The sequence below is a fragment of the Rattus rattus genome, chromosome 6, assembly GCF_011064425.1.
Source record: "Rattus rattus isolate New Zealand chromosome 6, Rrattus_CSIRO_v1, whole genome shotgun sequence".
NCBI classification, from domain to species: Eukaryota; Metazoa; Chordata; class Mammalia; order Rodentia; family Muridae; genus Rattus; species Rattus rattus.
Window position 1 is genome coordinate 115,940,979 of NC_046159.1, and position 17,781 is coordinate 115,958,759.

At 41.4% G+C, this 17,781-nt stretch overlaps 1 protein-coding gene across 12 annotated transcripts in view; it reads left to right on the forward strand.

Moving 5' to 3' along the window:
• The window catches only part of Cadps2 (calcium dependent secretion activator 2), a 525,569-nt gene that overhangs the window by 489,375 nt on the left and 18,413 nt on the right, over positions 1-17,781 (forward strand). For all 12 annotated transcript variants that reach the window (XM_032906883.1, XM_032906888.1, XM_032906885.1 and 9 more), the window contains one exon: positions 9,786-9,893. In XM_032906883.1, the coding sequence (XP_032762774.1) occupies positions 9,786-9,893 (108 nt within the window). The remainder of the gene's footprint in view (positions 1-9,785; positions 9,894-17,781) is intronic.

The following is a 17,781-nucleotide window of genomic DNA, read 5'->3' on the forward strand; positions in this document are numbered from 1 at the left end:
AAGTCCTTTCCTAGGTTTTCTATCTGCAGGGTTGCCTCCCTTTATGCTTTCTTTGTTGTTTCTATTTCCATTTTTAGATCCTGGATGTTTGTTTGTTTGTTTTGTTTTTCTAATTCCTTCACCTATTTGTTTGTGTTTTCCTTCAATTCTTTAAGAGATATTTGTGTTTCCTCTTTAAGTGCTTCTACATATTTACCTGTATTCTCCTGTAGTTCTGTAAGGGCGTTATATATGTCCCTCTTAAAGTCCTCTGTCATCATCATCAGATGTGATTTTAAATCCAGATCTTGGTTCTCTAATGTGTTGTGGTATCCAGTACTTGCTACGTTGGGAGAACTGGGTTCTGACGATGCCCAGTAGCCTTGTTTTCTATTGCTTATGTTCTTGTGCTTGCCTCTTACCATCTGGTTATGTATGGTGTTAACTAGTTTTACTGTCTCTGACTGGAGCTTGTCCCTCCTGTGAGCCTATGAGCCTGTTATCTTAGGTATGTCAACACTCTGAGAGGGATTTTGGTAAGAAGAGCTGTGGCACAGCCTTACCTCTGGGTAACGTAGATGGTGACTGGAATGTGACCATTGGCATTTTTTTTTTTTTTTTTCCCGGAGCTGGGGACCAAACCCAGGGCCTTGTGCTTGCTAGGCAAGCACTGTATCAACTGAGCTAAATCCCCAACCCGACCATTGGCATTCTTAATGAAACTATGCATCCCAAACCTCCATCAGCTCAGAGTCTGAGAATAAATTAGTATGTAGACATGCTAAATTAAGCAATGTTATGTGGCCATTCCCAATTTCCTCAACATACCTACCACTGTCTTAGATGATTTGCAAGTGTCATAGTCACTACCCAATCAAGTTACTCCTTGGAGCAGAGCTCTCTGTTTCATAGAGGTGTCCTGGCCAGTGGATGCATTTTTCCCTCAGATCTGGACCTTGGGATTTTATTGCAAATGCCTATTAAATTTAAAATTATGATGTTCTGCTATTATTATTATTATTTATGCTCATGATCCAGCAAGTTTATCTATCTGATTAAGAAAAATCCATAGAGAAAGGGTGGTACTCGCCCCATTTTTATAAAAAAAACCAAGACATCATAGAACCATATACAAATAACAAATGTATGTATCCTTCAAAGGAAAATATAAAAGAAAATATAAAGGGCCGTGGGTTTAGTGGCGAATATCTAAAATACAACACCAAAATCATAGTCTATGGAAGGAACTGATGAGTTAAACTTTAAAAAGTTGACAAGTGAGGGTGGAGAGATGACTTGCCACTGACCCCAAAATCCTGAATCCAGTCGCTAAAACCTACATGGAAAAAGAAAAGAACTCCCCCTGCCGTGTTTTCCTCTGACCTCAAAACACACACACACACCCGCACATGTGCATTAATGTTTTTTAAAAATCCTTTAAAAATAAAATGTATGTCAACCTATGGCATCGGTGAGATGTAGCTAAAAGCACTGTACGTTTTCAGTGGCAGGAAGGGCAACAAGGTGACTCGGTGGTTAAGGCAGCTGGCATCAAGCCAGATGACTTGAGTTTAATCCTCAGATTACACATAGTGTGGGAAAGAACCAGCTCCCAAAAGTTGTCCTCTGACCTGCACACGTGCGTGCACACACCCCGCACATATACACATAAACACATGCATACACTATAAATAAGCTAAGATGTAATAAAATGAAAATTAGAACGGGATGGGAGGCTAGGCTACACCCCAATCGGTAAAAGCACTTATTTCTCAAGTGTGGGGACTTGGGTTCCATCCGGATCCCTAGAACCAACATGAAGCCAGATATGATAGAGCTCATGTCTTATCTCAGCATTCCTACTGACCGAGATGAAAGTCCCCAGAAGAATGCAGGCTAGCTAGCCTGGCAAATCCAGCAGTGAACACCAAAAGAGGGACCAGGCCTCAAATAAGGTCGTGAGGGTGAGAACCAGTGCCCACCACTGTCCCCTGACCTCCACAGGAAGTCATGACCTCCACGGCAGTCAGCAGCCCCATTCATTCTCAGGAGCATGCACACACAGCAAACATACCAAGTTAAGTAATAAATAAAAGCCTTTGTAAAGTACCGTTTAAAGCAATAATGCAGGGAATTTTTTTTTTAATCAAATAGCGCGGTTCCTTAGGGGAGCCAGACTGCCTGTGCCTGGCTTCTCCCTCCAACACTCTGCTTATAATATCAGTGTAACCCTGGGCACCGATTTCTTTGTCTATTAAATGAAGATATAATTATACCTCTTACAGGCTTATTGTGAGTAAGTACTTCCCAGGCTTCCTCGAGTGCAATTAGTACTCAGTAAATGTTAGTTATTATCATACATTACCATTGATTAGAAAATAAAATCTAGTGGCTACATTCTACAAAATCGGTGTTCATGGGTGCTAGCTGTATGGCCAGGGACAGATACCAGAAGTCATTTACAAACAGCATACCTTTTTAACTTTCCTGTAGAAAGTGGCCATAAGAGTTAAGGGTCTCATCCAAGAAACTTGGAAACAGTAGATTGTGAGGATAAAAGGGGGCTGGGGGAGTGTGTTTATCCCGAGAGGAACTGAACATAAGAGACAAGACACCCAGTTTACTGTCAGCGTTCTCTTCAGTAGCGATTCTTTCTAACATTCCCTCTTTATGGTCATTGCCAAACGTGTGGAATCTTAAAGCTCCCCAAATGTGGTTTAAACTTAGCTCTGGATCACAAATGACATAAAGTCCAGCATCTGGTTTCAGGTTCCTCTTTAGGCCACTGTCAGTGCCGCACCTGTGGCTTCCATTTTTCTTTCTTGGCACTGAGGATACTAATGTCATCTCTGTGCCACTTTGTGGGGCCATTATGAAGATCCAAGTTGTATGCTAGCTTGCTTTGTATAGCCCAGGCTGGCCTCAAACTCGTGATCCCCCTGCCTCTGCCTTCTTCAGCAAATCCTACCAGCAGGCATCACCACAATCAGCTGCTAGCTTGCTTTGTAAATGTAGGGCATATTTGAAATATCTGCGATCAGGGGCAGGGGCAAGATCTTAGTAAACTGTTTACCATGCAAGCATGAATTCCTCAGTTTTCTTTTCCAGAACACCTATGAAAAACCCATGTACAGAGGCAGTGACTCATGACTGGAAAAAAAGATAGGTTGATAGTTCTTGAAAAAGAATACTAGAATACTAGTATTCATATGCAGTAGAACACACATGCATACACACATACAAATATATGTGTGTGTATATACATAGGTACATGCATATATACATGTACATACATATAAAAAGCTGTCAGTGTATGTGCATACATAAAATGTCAGTGCTCCATATATGTGGGTATAAAATATACATATATGTATACATACATATACATACATGCATGTATACATACATGTCTATCAAGCACTGACACTGTTCCTCTCTTTTCACATATGTGTTTCTGATAGGGTATACTATTTAGATGAGGTCACCTAAACATTAAGTCCTTTACAACAGAGGGAGAGCCAGGCAGGAGTTGGGGAACACCCCTTCCCTGGCAGGACCTGTGTGTTCACAGGTGTGTGTGTGTGTGTGTGTGTGTGTGTGTGTGTGTGTGTGTGTGTACACATATATAAAACCTTCTCTGTGTGCATGTGTTTCTAAGTATATAAATACACCCTGCTCAGTCCATATGCTGGCTGTATGTATATGATATCAGGGCTGACCAGTTGATATTGGATAATCAGTTGGTGGGCTCTTCCCTGGGAGGCCGGTTTCTCCAGCCGTCAGCATTCCTTGGTTGCTTGTAGTTCTTTGACTTTTCAACATGGCTGCCTAAACAGGATCTGAACAAGAGCCACACCAGTGAGCAGGCAGACACTGAAGGGGACGAGCTCAGGGTGCCTCAGCCAGGCTATTCCTCTAACATTTTAAATGACCTGTTCTCGGAAAGATTTTCTCCAGGAACAAATCAAAAATGCTGATGTATAAGCACACACGCATGCTCATGACTGTGTCTAGCCATGCTGGAATATAAATCGTGTCCCTCCTTAAAAGAAACGATGCAGGGCTTTCATCTGAGCGACACCAGTGTGACCACTTCCACTACAGTGGCTCTACACATAGCACATCACAGTGTCCGGTGCTCTCAGACTTTGTGGGAGGCTTTTAACTCTTATTGACAGCTAGGGAAGCACACGAAAGGCCTTCAGAGCACACGCACCCCAGTCAAAAGATGTCCTACCTCTGAAGTCCAGGACTGCCTAAAGTGCACATTCTTAATATTTTGTTATATGCTTCAAGCCTCTTCAGGTCTGGAAGAAATGTTTTAAGGTTGTGTTGTGGCATCCTTAATTCAGATTCTTTCCATTCATGTGTTGTGACGTGTGTGCGTGCGTGCGTGCGTGCGTGCGTGCGCGAGCACGTTTTGCTAGAGACGGAACCTAGGGCCTCACATATGTTAATTAGTAGAGTTTAAAAGACTAGAAAATCTATTCAAAGTCCTGAAGGAAACAGATCCTCATAAATTTTGTTATTTAAATTTCCTCCCTCTGCCCCCTTCCGCAAGCCAGTCCTCGCTCTACAGATAAACGTAGTACTTAAGTTGGCATCAATCTAGTTTGAAGGGTTTGACTTTGTTCCTTTTGGCTTTCTACACAGGTGCAATATAATCGTGCTACTTCATAAAACAATTAAGTCTCTCTTTTTTTTAATGGTATCATCTCAGGAATACTTAACTACTTGTTGTCTTGAAATTTTTGAGAACATATGTTCAAAGCTAAATGCTTTTGAAGGCTGTAGAGTGTTTTTCACTGGAATGCAAGAAACAGAAATTGATGTGTAAATACATATATTAAACAGTTAAAAGCTGGGTTTTTTTTTTAATCAATTGCCAAGACACTTATATGTCCTCTATTAATCAGTTTTGAAGTTATCCAGCCTTGCATGCCTGAACTGGGCCACAGAGAGTCCCAGCCATACTTCCACGCCTTTCACTGTCAGTGGTAGCATTGCACCAAATGTGGAGATTCCATTTACAGAACCTACAGATCGCCATACACAAGGGTAGCAGTTTCACACACGACCGGCTCTCTAAAGCGAGGTTCGTGTCGGATTTTTTTCTTTTAGGATCTGAGAAGTGCACTTTTCAATTAAGTCAATTACACTGCACTGTACCTTCTAGTTCATCTTTCAGACAGGAAGGGTACCTTTAAAACTGCGTCTCCCTGTTAAACAGACACGGTGACAGCGTTTGCATAGGGTAACCTCCAGTGGAAGGTTAAGCAGCTTCTTCGACATGTAAATCTGTTGCTGTGGAAAATGGTGGCCACGTCTTACCTACCTACCCATGAATGGGGAAGTGAATGCCTGCACCTGTGGGATTAGCTAGAGCAGCAGGAAGTAAGAGCGTTTGCAGCATATAATTAGCAAGGAATCTTTTTTCCTCTCTCTTTTTAAGTGGTGTGTTCCTCTTGTTGGGTTAACTAGTAATTAATGCTTGGGGGGCGGGGAAGTGCAGGAGTGTGCACCCTTACTCGTTCCCTCACCGATCTATTCAGCTGCTTATGCAACCGATGTCAGAACCTCATTTCTCCTCCGTGGATACGGATTTCTCCATGTTCCTGGAGGAATCTTTAGTGTCTTAATGTCCCTGTACTATAGCTTTGATGGCCAAAATTTGCCTTTCCTGATCAGAAAATTACTTTAGGAATTCTTTATGTTTGGGGAAGCTATCCTAATAAGGTGGGAAAGTGTATGTAGTGAACCAAAGGTTTCAGAGGTTTAAACTGAAAATATGATTAAAAAAATAATTTTGGTTGGGGATTTAGCTCAGTGGTAGAGCGCTTGCCTAGCAAGCGCAAGGCCCTGGGTTCGGTCCCCAGCTCCGAAAAAAAGAAAAAAAAATAATAATTTTATATTCCTGAATTATACTCAATAGAGTGCTCACCATGTGTTTTTTTAATTGTTATGTGCTCATATTCATTAAGGAGGCTATAATTTAATTACCAACACAGGAAAGATTTCTAAACATGGCTCTGTAGGATACAATATTCCTGATTTTTAGGCATGAGAGCCCATCATCACTGGAGTTTCACAGGATACTCTGCTGGTGGAATCGGAAGACACAGCTGCTTGTGGGAGAATTTGGGGCTGCCTTCTCCTCCTCCTCTTCCTCCTCCTCCTCCTCCGAATCCTCTCTCTCTTCCTCCTCTTCCTCCTCCTCCTCCTCCTCCTCCTCTTCCTCCTCCTCCCTTCCTCTTCTCCCTCCCCTCCTCCCCTCCCCCCCCCTCCTCCTCCTCCTCCCCCCTCCCCCCCTCCCCCCCCCTCCATGCAGGGCGATTCTGTAGCATTGGTTTCATCTACGTTCCAAACCATACACAAACAACGAACACGAGAGCGCTTAGCTTGCAGGCTTGTTAAAGCATTAACTCATAAGATAACAGTTAATGGTGCAACTAGAGGCAGTGACTTCCCGAATGTGTAAATTCCACCGCCACGCGCAACAAGAGCCTTGGCGCAAAGGAGCACTGAGCCAGCGATAATGTCCTCCATCCAAACACGTTTGTTACTGAAGGTAGAAACTGTTTAAAAGGAAAATTGCGTCTTTTTCAGCAACTTATCAGAGATAATTACCCTTCGTACACCAAATGAAGGATAAAGTGTTTCAGAGAACTAGAACTCTAATTGGAACGTGTCACCAGGTGCTGCAGTTACACTCTTCCTTGTGTATATTCTTTTAATGATTATAGTCTCGTGCCACAAACTGCATGAAAATATGTTCACTAGGTGTGAAATTCCCATATGTCACAGTTTCAAGAATAGGTAAACAGCGCCAAGATAAAGGAAGGAGTAATGCTAATGAGAGTGTTAAGAAGTCCAGGCTTTATTTTCCAAGCACGTGCACCTTCGTTTGCCAAAAGAGAAGACAACGCGGTTTCGAAAATGCAAACTCGGAGGAGCCTTTCTCCACACACTCAGCAAAGTTGGCGGAACTCGATTCCGGAGTTCAGATTTGAGCATTCCATTGCTGGAGTTTGCCAGGGAGGAGCCGAAACTTAGAACTCTTTTATGTTTTGAGCTGCAAAGTGTTTGCTGGTTTTAGACGATGGAAGATAAACTCTTCCCGGACAGTGCTTTATGAAGTTCGAGAACACAGGGATGTCTATGAGAGCAAACAGGCTAGCCATCACTACTCCCCGTTCTATGTGACCTGGATCTGTTGGGGGGGGGGGGGAGTGACTGATTGGATTAAACGTCTAAGCGCCATTTTCTTTTGTGAGGTGGAAATTAAGGAAAAACAAAAAAAAAGGCTTGGGTAGGGAGACATGATGTATGCAAGGCAAGCCCCACCCCACACCCCTTCAGATCCAGTGTAGCCAGCTTTGCTTGGTGACTTGCTGTTCTGGGTGGCATAGCTTCTTGTCTGCGAGCACCTACATGAAGCTCACATGCTGAGCTCCCTCAGTAGTTAAGTAAAGAAAACCTGCTTCTTGTCACTTTCATTCCTCGGGCCCCATGCCTCCTGAATGTTCTCGTTTTTCAGTGTTTTGACAAAGCTTGAGTGGCGCTGAGGAAAATACTTATCCTATGAGTCATCTGCCTCTGTGGAACCACAACGGGTAATCTCTGAGCAAATGACCCCACCTCCTCACTCCGAAAACTAATGTATAAACTTCACTTCCCCAAAATAAAAGCAACTTAGTTTTTTTTTTCATTCTCCTTGGAGTTATTTACATGTTCAAACACTGGTTTTCAGGATTATACAGGAAAACTAGGGATGGATGTGATCAGTCCCCGCCAGGTTGACAGTGCATTTGTTGCCTACACTGCTTATGGATGCTCTTGGCTTGGGATGACATTGGTCTAAGTAGTTATCTTAGACTTTAACATAATTTGGTTGTGTCAGAGTTCTGCTGTAAAAACTCGTGAGGTTTCGTTTCCGGTACTTTAAGGTGAATGTTTGTTAACAGGGATGGAGGAAGAGCCGAGTTGAAAGAATGTTTGCCCAGCAGGCATGAAACCCTGTATCCTGTTCCCAGCACCACATAAACTGTCATGGTGGTGCACAATGCTAATTCTAGCACTTGGAAAATGGAAGCAAAGAGGAACAGAAATCAGAAGTGATCCTCAATTACATAGCTGATTCAAGACCCTCTGGGCCACAGGAGACCCTGTCTCAAACAAACAAATAAAGCAAAACAACAACAACAAAAAAAAAAAAACAGTTATCTTTACAGCACAGAAAAATAATCATCTAACAAAAAGCCTGCTGTTTGTCATTGAAATTCAATAACCTGGTACCTATAAGCACAATGGTTTAAGATAGGCAGTCCATGGCATATACGATATCAATCCACCATCCTCAAAAATAGCAGAAAGCAGAAGGCTTTCTCCCTCACAAAGAGATGCTCTGCCATGTCAGTTGGTCAGAGCTTTACCGTGTGCTGCGTTTGCAGACACAGAATAGTTAAAAAGCTCATGTCCTCTCTGGCCTGATTTTCTCTCCGTGTTCACTTCTGTACGTGAGTCTGTTGGTAAAGGCTGTAAGCACATCCTATGTCCATGAGACCGTGTAAGTCTAACTTATCTTACTTGGCCTACTATTATGTTCTTACTAATGCTATATATATATATACACTAGTCAGATAATTCAATACAGGGTGAGTCAACCCCAGATGTAAGTGATGTAAATAATGCTTTCCATCAGTCAGCCTCGCTGATGAAACTTGAGAAGGAGCTAATGATAAGTGGAGAAGGAAACCTCTTTGGCAGCCATGAAGACTTTTGACCCTCATCCTAACTTTTTCTTTTAAGTCTATAGCAAGAAGGAATAATGCTAACTACCCTGCCCCTTCTAACAGGAGAAAATACAACATGCTAGATAGTATAACTAATTCATCTCTTTGGTCCTATATAAAAGGCAAATTTATTGATATCCTCACTGTACTTCTGTAATATAATAAATCTATAAAATAGTATTGGGAAGTTAATCAGTGCAAGCAACAGAAAATCCAAAAAATGGTTTGTTTTACTTTGTATTAAATGTTTCCCCATTTCTTAGTATTTTATTAACCTTAATATAAACACTGTGTATTCCTGAGCACCCACGATACTCAAAAGAGACAAATCTAGTACAATTAGTGGTTTTCATATCACCGATGAGCCAATAGCAGGTAAGGAAAAGTCACTTGTATAGCACTTACAGTTAAGAAATAGTGTTTCCATTAAGAAATTTTCTTTTGGTCACATTTATACTTCTTGACACATTGACTTTTCAAAATACTCATTCTTGAGAAAAGAAATATGCATGGAAAGCTGGAGAGATTTCTCCACAGTTAAAAGTTACGTTCTACCCTTCAGAGAACCTGAGTTTACTTGTCAACAGCCATGCTGGCCCACTCACAACTGCCTGTGATCTCCAGCATCAGATATGAGAGGACAATCCAACAGCTCTGGTATCTGAGGGCACCTCCACTCAACTGCACATACACATACCCACACACATACAAATAACTAAATGTCAGCTAAACCTCTTCTAAAACGATGTGCGTTGCCTTGCAACCATGTATTCCCAATCATCTTAACAGTAATGGCTGTGACCTTTAGTAGTAAAGATCGCTGATAAACGTTTACATGTGTTAGTCATTATTGATCTGGTCTAAACATATTTCACAGGGGTGAACAACTTCAACAGCTATCAAAATCGTTTCCTGAAAATCAAAATTCCCAAAATCATTAAAAATCAAAGTTTCGGGAATGAGAAATGACTTTTTTTTTTTTTAATTTCTGTGTGATTTTTCCCCATACAACAGAAACCAGGGATGGATCTGGCCGACACCTACATTATGTTCGTTCGGCAAAACCAGGATATCCTTCGAGAAAAAGTCAATGAAGAGATGTATATAGAAAAGCTGTTTGATGTAAGTAGCCACCACTGGTCACTGAACATTTTTATCTTGATTTAAAACATTGGTGTGTGTACAAAAAATATATGTGATTACTTCTCTTAGGACTAAGGTCTTCATTTTAGCATAACAACTAGGCATGAGGGGGTTGGTTGTAGATACCTGATCCGTTTACTGTAAAGGTAATTAAGAACGCACTCGACTTAGTATCAGTGTTGTTGGTCACTCATAACTACGAGCTCTCAGCCCAAAGGGAGCGATACCGTGCTAGGGACATAACCCTACAGCTTGCCCAAGTGCCGATTCCTTGAAGTGTATTTACACGCATCTTCTCTGCATTTTAGAAATGCTTTTCTGGCAGTTTCGTTTAATTATGCAAGTCACTGCAAATGTTTTCATAACAGCAATTCACGGGCTTCATGGTGACACTTCAGCTGTGCAGTTGCGGAAGGTCCCACTACACCATCCTCTCCGCCATGGTCTGTCGCGTCCCCGCGTGCGCCGTTTGTATGACCGGGTGGTCAAAGTGAACCTTACCTCTCTGACTTTACGTTTCCAGGCCCCTTTTTTTACCATAAAAGTATCATCTGTTTTAATAAGCTATGTGTTAATATGTGTGAAGAGAATGATTTTCTAAAAGCTTTGATGCCCTGCAGGGGTAGAAAAATTATCATCTCTCCAGCTGGCTCTTGTACAAAATACTGAAACCATATTAGCAACTTCTGCTTCCATTTGGAAGTGCTCTAAGTTGATGGGCATATGTTTTATTTCCAACTTTCTCTTTTACTTTTTTTTTTTTTGCTTTGTGGTGATTTTCAGAAATGTCTAACAGAAGAGCAGTGAGTCGATGCTACTTCTGTCACGTTTCTTCTAGCCAGAGAACATAACATATTTCATGGGGGGTGGGGGAGGGGACAAGGTAAAACCATTCTGCAAGTAGACCCTCTTAAGACGTAGGCATCGCTGGAAGGTGGGGCTGTTTTCTAAAGCTCTTCAGTGCCTTTGTCTTGGTCACCTAAGTAAATGGAGAAAGTTTTTTCACCTCAAAGCTATTCCAGACCCTGACTCCTCTGAAGACACTGAAACTCAGAAGACTTCAGTAATTATCATAGCTTGCCGAAGCAGACCCAGGAAGGCCAACATTCACATACAGCCTTAATTGCCTGTTACCTATTCTTTCCGTCTGAATCTTAAACATCTATTTTAGTCAAGAAAATCTCGTTTTTATACGTCCACAGTAGAGCATTGGACTGGTTATTTGTACAACAATTGCAATGTCCTCAAACATTCTGGTTTTTTTTTAAAGTTGCACATATGTATTACTTTAATTAAAAATGAAAATGAACCCTGACTCTATGGGTATGTCGTCGAGAATAGCATATACGAGGGGGTACTAAGAGCCCCTAATTAGCCAGGGCTGAATTTGCCTCAATTACAGTTAGTAAATGAGAGGTTATCAAGCATGTGTTGAAAGGTAAGGTTGACTGTGTAGCTTAAGCAACAGATCGTTGCTGAGAGACATTATATAATTATTGGAAATCTACTTGGCTGGAGCTTAAAATAATATTGTCAGGTGTCAAGAAACAGTTGAGAATAATGACCCAAAATGCACTGTTAGCAACCATAGCCTATTACAGATAGAAGATTGAAGAGAACAATAGTACTCTGGCATAGTGGCAAACTTTCACTCCTCCAATTAGACTACTTCCTATAAAAGTAAGTTAATGGAACCCTCTAAGTTCATGTACAGATCAACACACACACAAATTATGATGTGTTTACTCGGAGTGGTGTTATCCAACTTGGCATCCAAAATGCCACAGGCTCCATTTATGCTCAGATAAGGCCCAACACTTAAAGAATGAGAGTCTTTTACCCAAATGAAATTCACTTAGTTTAGGAACAGGCCAACACAATGCAAAACAAAACAAAAAACTATTAATCTGCGATACACACATTCATTTAAATTTGTCTCTGACACTTTAAAAGAGAACCCTTGCGTTATAGTGTATAGTTTTCTTTCGAGATGGTTCCCTAACCATGAAAAGGGCTGTCAAAGGATTTGTGGGACTTGCTAGTCTCCTTAAGATATCCTTGATCTCTGATACTTTTTCATCAGTTAAACATCTTAATTGACCCTACTTTATAGTGAAATGCCCCAGAGCTCAATTTAAACAATGGTACCACTGACTAAGGCACAGGATGACCATTGCCCTAGATTTGTACCCACGGTTCTGGGACATCCAGGAATGAGAACAGCAGCATCCCCACTATTCCTGCATGGCCATACACTGTGTTGAAATGTGTGACTTGTCTACGTTGCACTGCTATTCCTGTCCCCACCTCCATAGACAAGCAGTTTCGTTTCTTGACTTTTTAAATATATGAAGAATGAAAATGGTTTAAGTATGTATTAGCCCCAAAAACATAAATAGTATCAATTTAGATTTTTATATTAAATCTTGACATTTCAAAATTCAAAGTGCCCTGTAAAGGTCAGAAACTACTAGTACAAACATTATGCTGTTCTTTTTTATCCTGTAAGTGCTCAAGCTTACAGAACACTTTCTACTTAGAGCAGAAATGACTTCTGTAAAGTATAAATGGTGGGAATGTGCCAATAACAAACAAAACTGAGTTTAAGATACGTCTCTAATCCAGGGCTAGGAAAATGGTTAAGTTGGTAAAGTGCCTTGCAAACATGAGCACACCGGAGTTCAAATCCCAGCACAGATGGTGAGCGCCTTTGATCTTTGATTGCAGGGATGTAGAGGTAGAGACAGGACAGCCTCTGGGGCTTGCTGAGCAGCTATCCAGCCATCTAACTGAATCCATGAACTCCAGGCTTAGTGAAAAACTGTCACAAAAAAAGGGGGTGTGGGGGGAGACTGGCAAGGGGGCTCAGTGAATAAAAGCACTTGATCCCAAGCATAACATCCTGAATTCTATCCCTGGAACCCACACGGAAAGGCAGAACTGATTCCAGTAAGTTGTCCTCTGACTTCTATGTGCTCAGCATGTGGATAGAAACGCACGCGTGCGCACGTGCGCACCCCCCCCCCACACACACACACACACAGAGAGAGAGAGAGAGAGAGAGAGAGAGAGAGAGAGAGAGAGAAGAAAGGAGACAGAGAGAGACAGACAAGAGACAGAGAGACACGAGACAGAGAGACAGAGACAGGAGAGACGGGGGGGGGAGGAAGATTCCCCTATCTCTTTGAGCTTTCAGAATAGTTTTACCATTTTTATTTCTCCAACTAGACGCTCCAGCATTGTGGGTGATGTGCCTTTAGCCTATTAGATCTTTATTTTGGAATTAAAGGATCTCCTACTCAGAGAAAAATAAATGATCTGTTGGTGTCCTCAAACTCTGAACTTGTGTCCCTTTTCAAGATGTTTCCATGAAATCCCATGTTTCAACCATATCTCAGACAGACAAAATTTGAAAATAAAGTCGTGTTCTGTGACAGGCACAGATTCCAGAAATCTGAGTTCCAGCCACGGTTGTGCCATTCATTGTGTAGGGGATTTTCCAAATGTCTACCTAACGTTCAGTTTAGTGAGCCACAACAAACTGAGGATCAACCAAAATTTCAAATCATTTCTGAAAACCAGATCCTTAGTCCATCAATCGTTGGTGTTTTTAATTTGGCAGAGGTAGTAGGAATCACTTGGTTGGTGCCATCGGGAGTCTTCCTTCCTCAACGGGGTAACAATTTTTCATCCTTTTCTGTGAATCAGATGAAAACAAAGTGTCCTAGCTGAAAAGCCACATCAAGTACAGGAGATAAGTAGAAAAGAAAGTCTACGTTAAAGAATAGCTACGGATTCGTAAGATGGCTCAGTGGACACAGGTGCCTGCCCCCAAACCAGACAACCAGAATTCAGTTCCTGGGAGCCACATGGTAGATGGAGAGAACTGACTCCCGTGAGTTGTACTTTACTCCACGTGTTGGCTGTGGCACTCACACACATGCACGCGCGCGCGCGCGCGCGCACACACACACACACACACACACACACCTCTCTATAGTCTGACATTCCCTTTTTAAAGCTGCCTGTGAGTCTTCCTAGGCAAAGTGTCTACTTCCTTTCCCAGGCTTCAGGGCATGGAGCACAAGCTGCAGGTGCCTTTGTATCATGAGAGAGCATGGGGACATTCATGGAGGGTATTGGTTCTCTCGGCCAAATAATGCAGACAAGAAGTCAAGACTACATCCCCCAGTAAAAGCCACCAGGGTACTCATTTCCTAAAATCCAGCACCTAGAGTTGAGGTGGAAGGCTCACCAGTGCATATCTTATCTCCCTGGACACCAACACTACCCAGTCCTCCAAACCTTCGTGCATTTATTGGGTGTGCCCAACTGGAATTCCCTAAACAACCTTGTTCCGGTTTTCATGTTGAGGAAGGCACACCAGGGTGCAGTATCTAATTGGCAAATCATGCAGATTAAGCATTCTCCTGTGTTATAAACTGATTAAATACTTAATTGTTGAGGAGATTCATCCCTATGCGAGTTTTATTAAACATTGTTGTGATGCCTTATAAAATTAAATGAAGTTCTTTAAGTGATAGCTAGTCAGTTATACTCATCCAGCTTTGTAAAGGATTCGTTTCCAAGGACAGGGCATGAAAAGGATTTTCCCTAGTTCAACAACAACAAGAAAACAACAAACCTCAATTAAACATTTTGAGCCCAACTAACCTTTATGATATAAATAGGTTCCATAACCTATTGGTATTATCATAATAAGCAAAACATGAAAATAACGCAAGGAAATAGGATTTCCAAATGAAATTAATTTTGGTCATAGGGTCTCTTGTCTCTGGACTCCTAAATAAGGAAGGGAGGACACATAGATGCTCAGGATGTTTTTATCCAGGCTGTCACACCATTGCCTACATGTTTTGGTATAAGAGTGTATTTGTGCTCAGTAACATCAGTAGTACTGCTCCTAATTTAATTAAAGATTCAACTTGTTACTATGTGAATGTCCCAAAAACAATTTAAATCAACAAAGCATAGATAAGAATGACTTCTGAACTGGGTGTGATGGTATATGCTTGCAATTTCAGCACTCACAAGGATGAAACAGGGGGACCTAAAGTTTAATGCTACTATGGGATAGATAAATGATAGATAGACAGACAGTTAGATAGATGCACACATACATACATATGTACATACATACATACATAGGTAGATACATACATACATAGAGATACATAGATAGATAGATAGATAGATAGATAGATAGATAGATAGATAGAGATAGATAGATAGATAGATAGAGATAGAAAGAGATGAATGGGTAGATAGATGCATACATACATATGTACATACATACATAGGTAGATGCATACATACATAGAGATACATAGATAGTAGATAGAGATAGAGAGATAGAGAGAGAGAGAGATGAATGGATAGATAGATAGATGCATACATACATATGTACATACATACATAGGTAGATACATACATACATAGAGATACATAGATAGAGATAGAGAGATAGAGAGATAGAGAGATAGAGAGATAGAGAGATGAATGGATAGATAGAGATAGAGAGAGAGATAGATAGATGAATGGATAGATAGATGCATACATACATAGGTAGATACATACATACATAGAGATACATAGATAGAAAGAGATAGATAGATAGATAGATAGATAGATAGATAGATGAATGGATAGATAGATGCATACATACATATGTACATACATACATAGGTAGATACATACATACATAGAGATACATAGATAGAGATAGATAGATAGATAGATAGATAGATAGATAGATAGATAGATAGATAGATAGATAGATAGATAGATAGATAGATAGATAGATAGATAGATAGATAGATAGATAGATAGATAGATAGATGAATGGATAGATAGATAGATAGATAGATAGATAGATGAATGGATAGATAGATAGATAGATAGATAGATAGATAGATAGATAGATAGATAGATAGATAGAGACATAAATAGATAGATCATATATGGCAAGACCCTCTCTCAAGAAAGAGGAGAGAGGAACACTGCCAATAGATAAAACTTCCGTTCCATGACACCTTTGGTCAAGTATATTTAGAATTGACTGCACACATTTTAAGCCTCATCTTTCGGTGAGGGCTTTTTCTTCCTGTAAGCAGCCTTGAAAAATGGTATGGGATGAGACCGAGTCCAGTGAAAACGATCTCTGTTGCCTGACATCCAGTCTCTTACTTAAGATCTCTTCTCCGATGTGTGAGTGTCAATTTAAAGGTAGCAGCTTCCCTCATTCAGTGATCTTTTGCTTTCAGATTGACTGGGTGGTGGTTCTAGAGTTGACCTCATAGACTTCTACTGGCAAAGATCTTCTTCACTGTTATGGTTTCTCTGTAAAAGGTAGACCAATGTAAAACATTCCGTCTGGGCCCATTATGCCTGACCAGGACTTTCCTAACAACACTCTGAGATTAAGCACTCCATGACACCTGTGTCATAACTGCTCCCCCTTCTTCACCAGCAGAAAGGATGATAATTGCCAAGTGCATCGAGGTAGTTGAGGATCTCTGAAGAAATTTATTTCTATTGTTATGCTGTGCACCTTTGGTCTGCCTCGCTGTATGCCAAAAGCAGATTTTCAAGGTGCATTGTGTGGCCCTGAGAAGCAGTCTCTTGGCTCTTCTCACGCCGTGTGTCTCAGTGCCCCTCGCAGCTATTGCAAAAATTTGTTTCCCAGAGGTTGTTCTGTGTCTCCTGCCTTGTTTTGCCCACTGTATTTGAACACTTTGAGCACTTTTAAAGCACTTTTAAGTCTCCTCAGCCTCGGTAGATATGGCTCAGGGCCTGCTCCTGACCACTTTCCTCCCTCTGACTCTGTCATGCTTTAAAAGGCGTTCTCCTGTCGCAGCTGCACGGCTGTCTCCTTTCACTTGGGCGAGTAATCCTCATTTTAATGTTATTATTTGTAAGTGTAAGAATTGATGGAGAAAGCGTCCACGTTTGATGTACAGCGTATGCCAAAATAGCTTTGGCAAGCCCGGGCACTGTTCTGGGGAGGCCAAAGGCCCTCATTTGAATCTAAGCTGCGGTTGAATTAGAACGGGGGAAACTTGAGATGAGCGTGCCTAATTGCCTAAGAGAAATTCAACAAGGGAGGGGGAGAAAAAAAATGTAGCTTGTTGATCTTATTTCTTTGATAATTCAAAAGGATCTTCAGGACATACGTGGACTCCTTAAACTTCAGCTCTTGAAATGCGATCGGGGTCCACAGTTGTCACTTGGCACATGCCCAGGAACACGCATCTTCGCATGAGGCACCTGGACATCTGCGACAGAGCCGATAGAATCAGCTAATTAACAACACAGGCTTAAACAGGCACCTCATCTGGCCGTGCAGTTAGTTGCCTGATGGTGCCCAGCAGGACTTGGTAGTGCTTTTTATTTTTCCATCCTAATGGTCTGCCGCCCGCCTAATTTTACCTTTATTGTCAGTCACTACTTACCGCAGCTTGGGGCCCTCCCAGGAGGCTAAATTATTATCAAAGGATTAGGGCCATGTAGCCTTGCAGTTCTGACATTTCTGATTACTCGTCTATGCCAGAACACTAATTAGCTGTGACTAATTAAGAAAAATGCCCCCACCATAGAAAACCATTTAAAAGAACCGAGAAGGAGAAAAAGCAATTCAAAAGCTGAGCAGTGCTCCGAGTGGCTGACGCTCTGTGCATTCCCACCAGAGCCTTAACTCACCTTTAATTGTGCTCGGGCTTCCGAGGGGAGGGGGCCCTTGCAAAGGGATGGGAGGTTTTTGGTTTTTGTTTTTTTTTGTTTTTTTTTTGTTTTTTTAAGAAAAAAAAAAGAAGACGAGAAATGTTGCCGATACCTTAAGGTGTCTCAG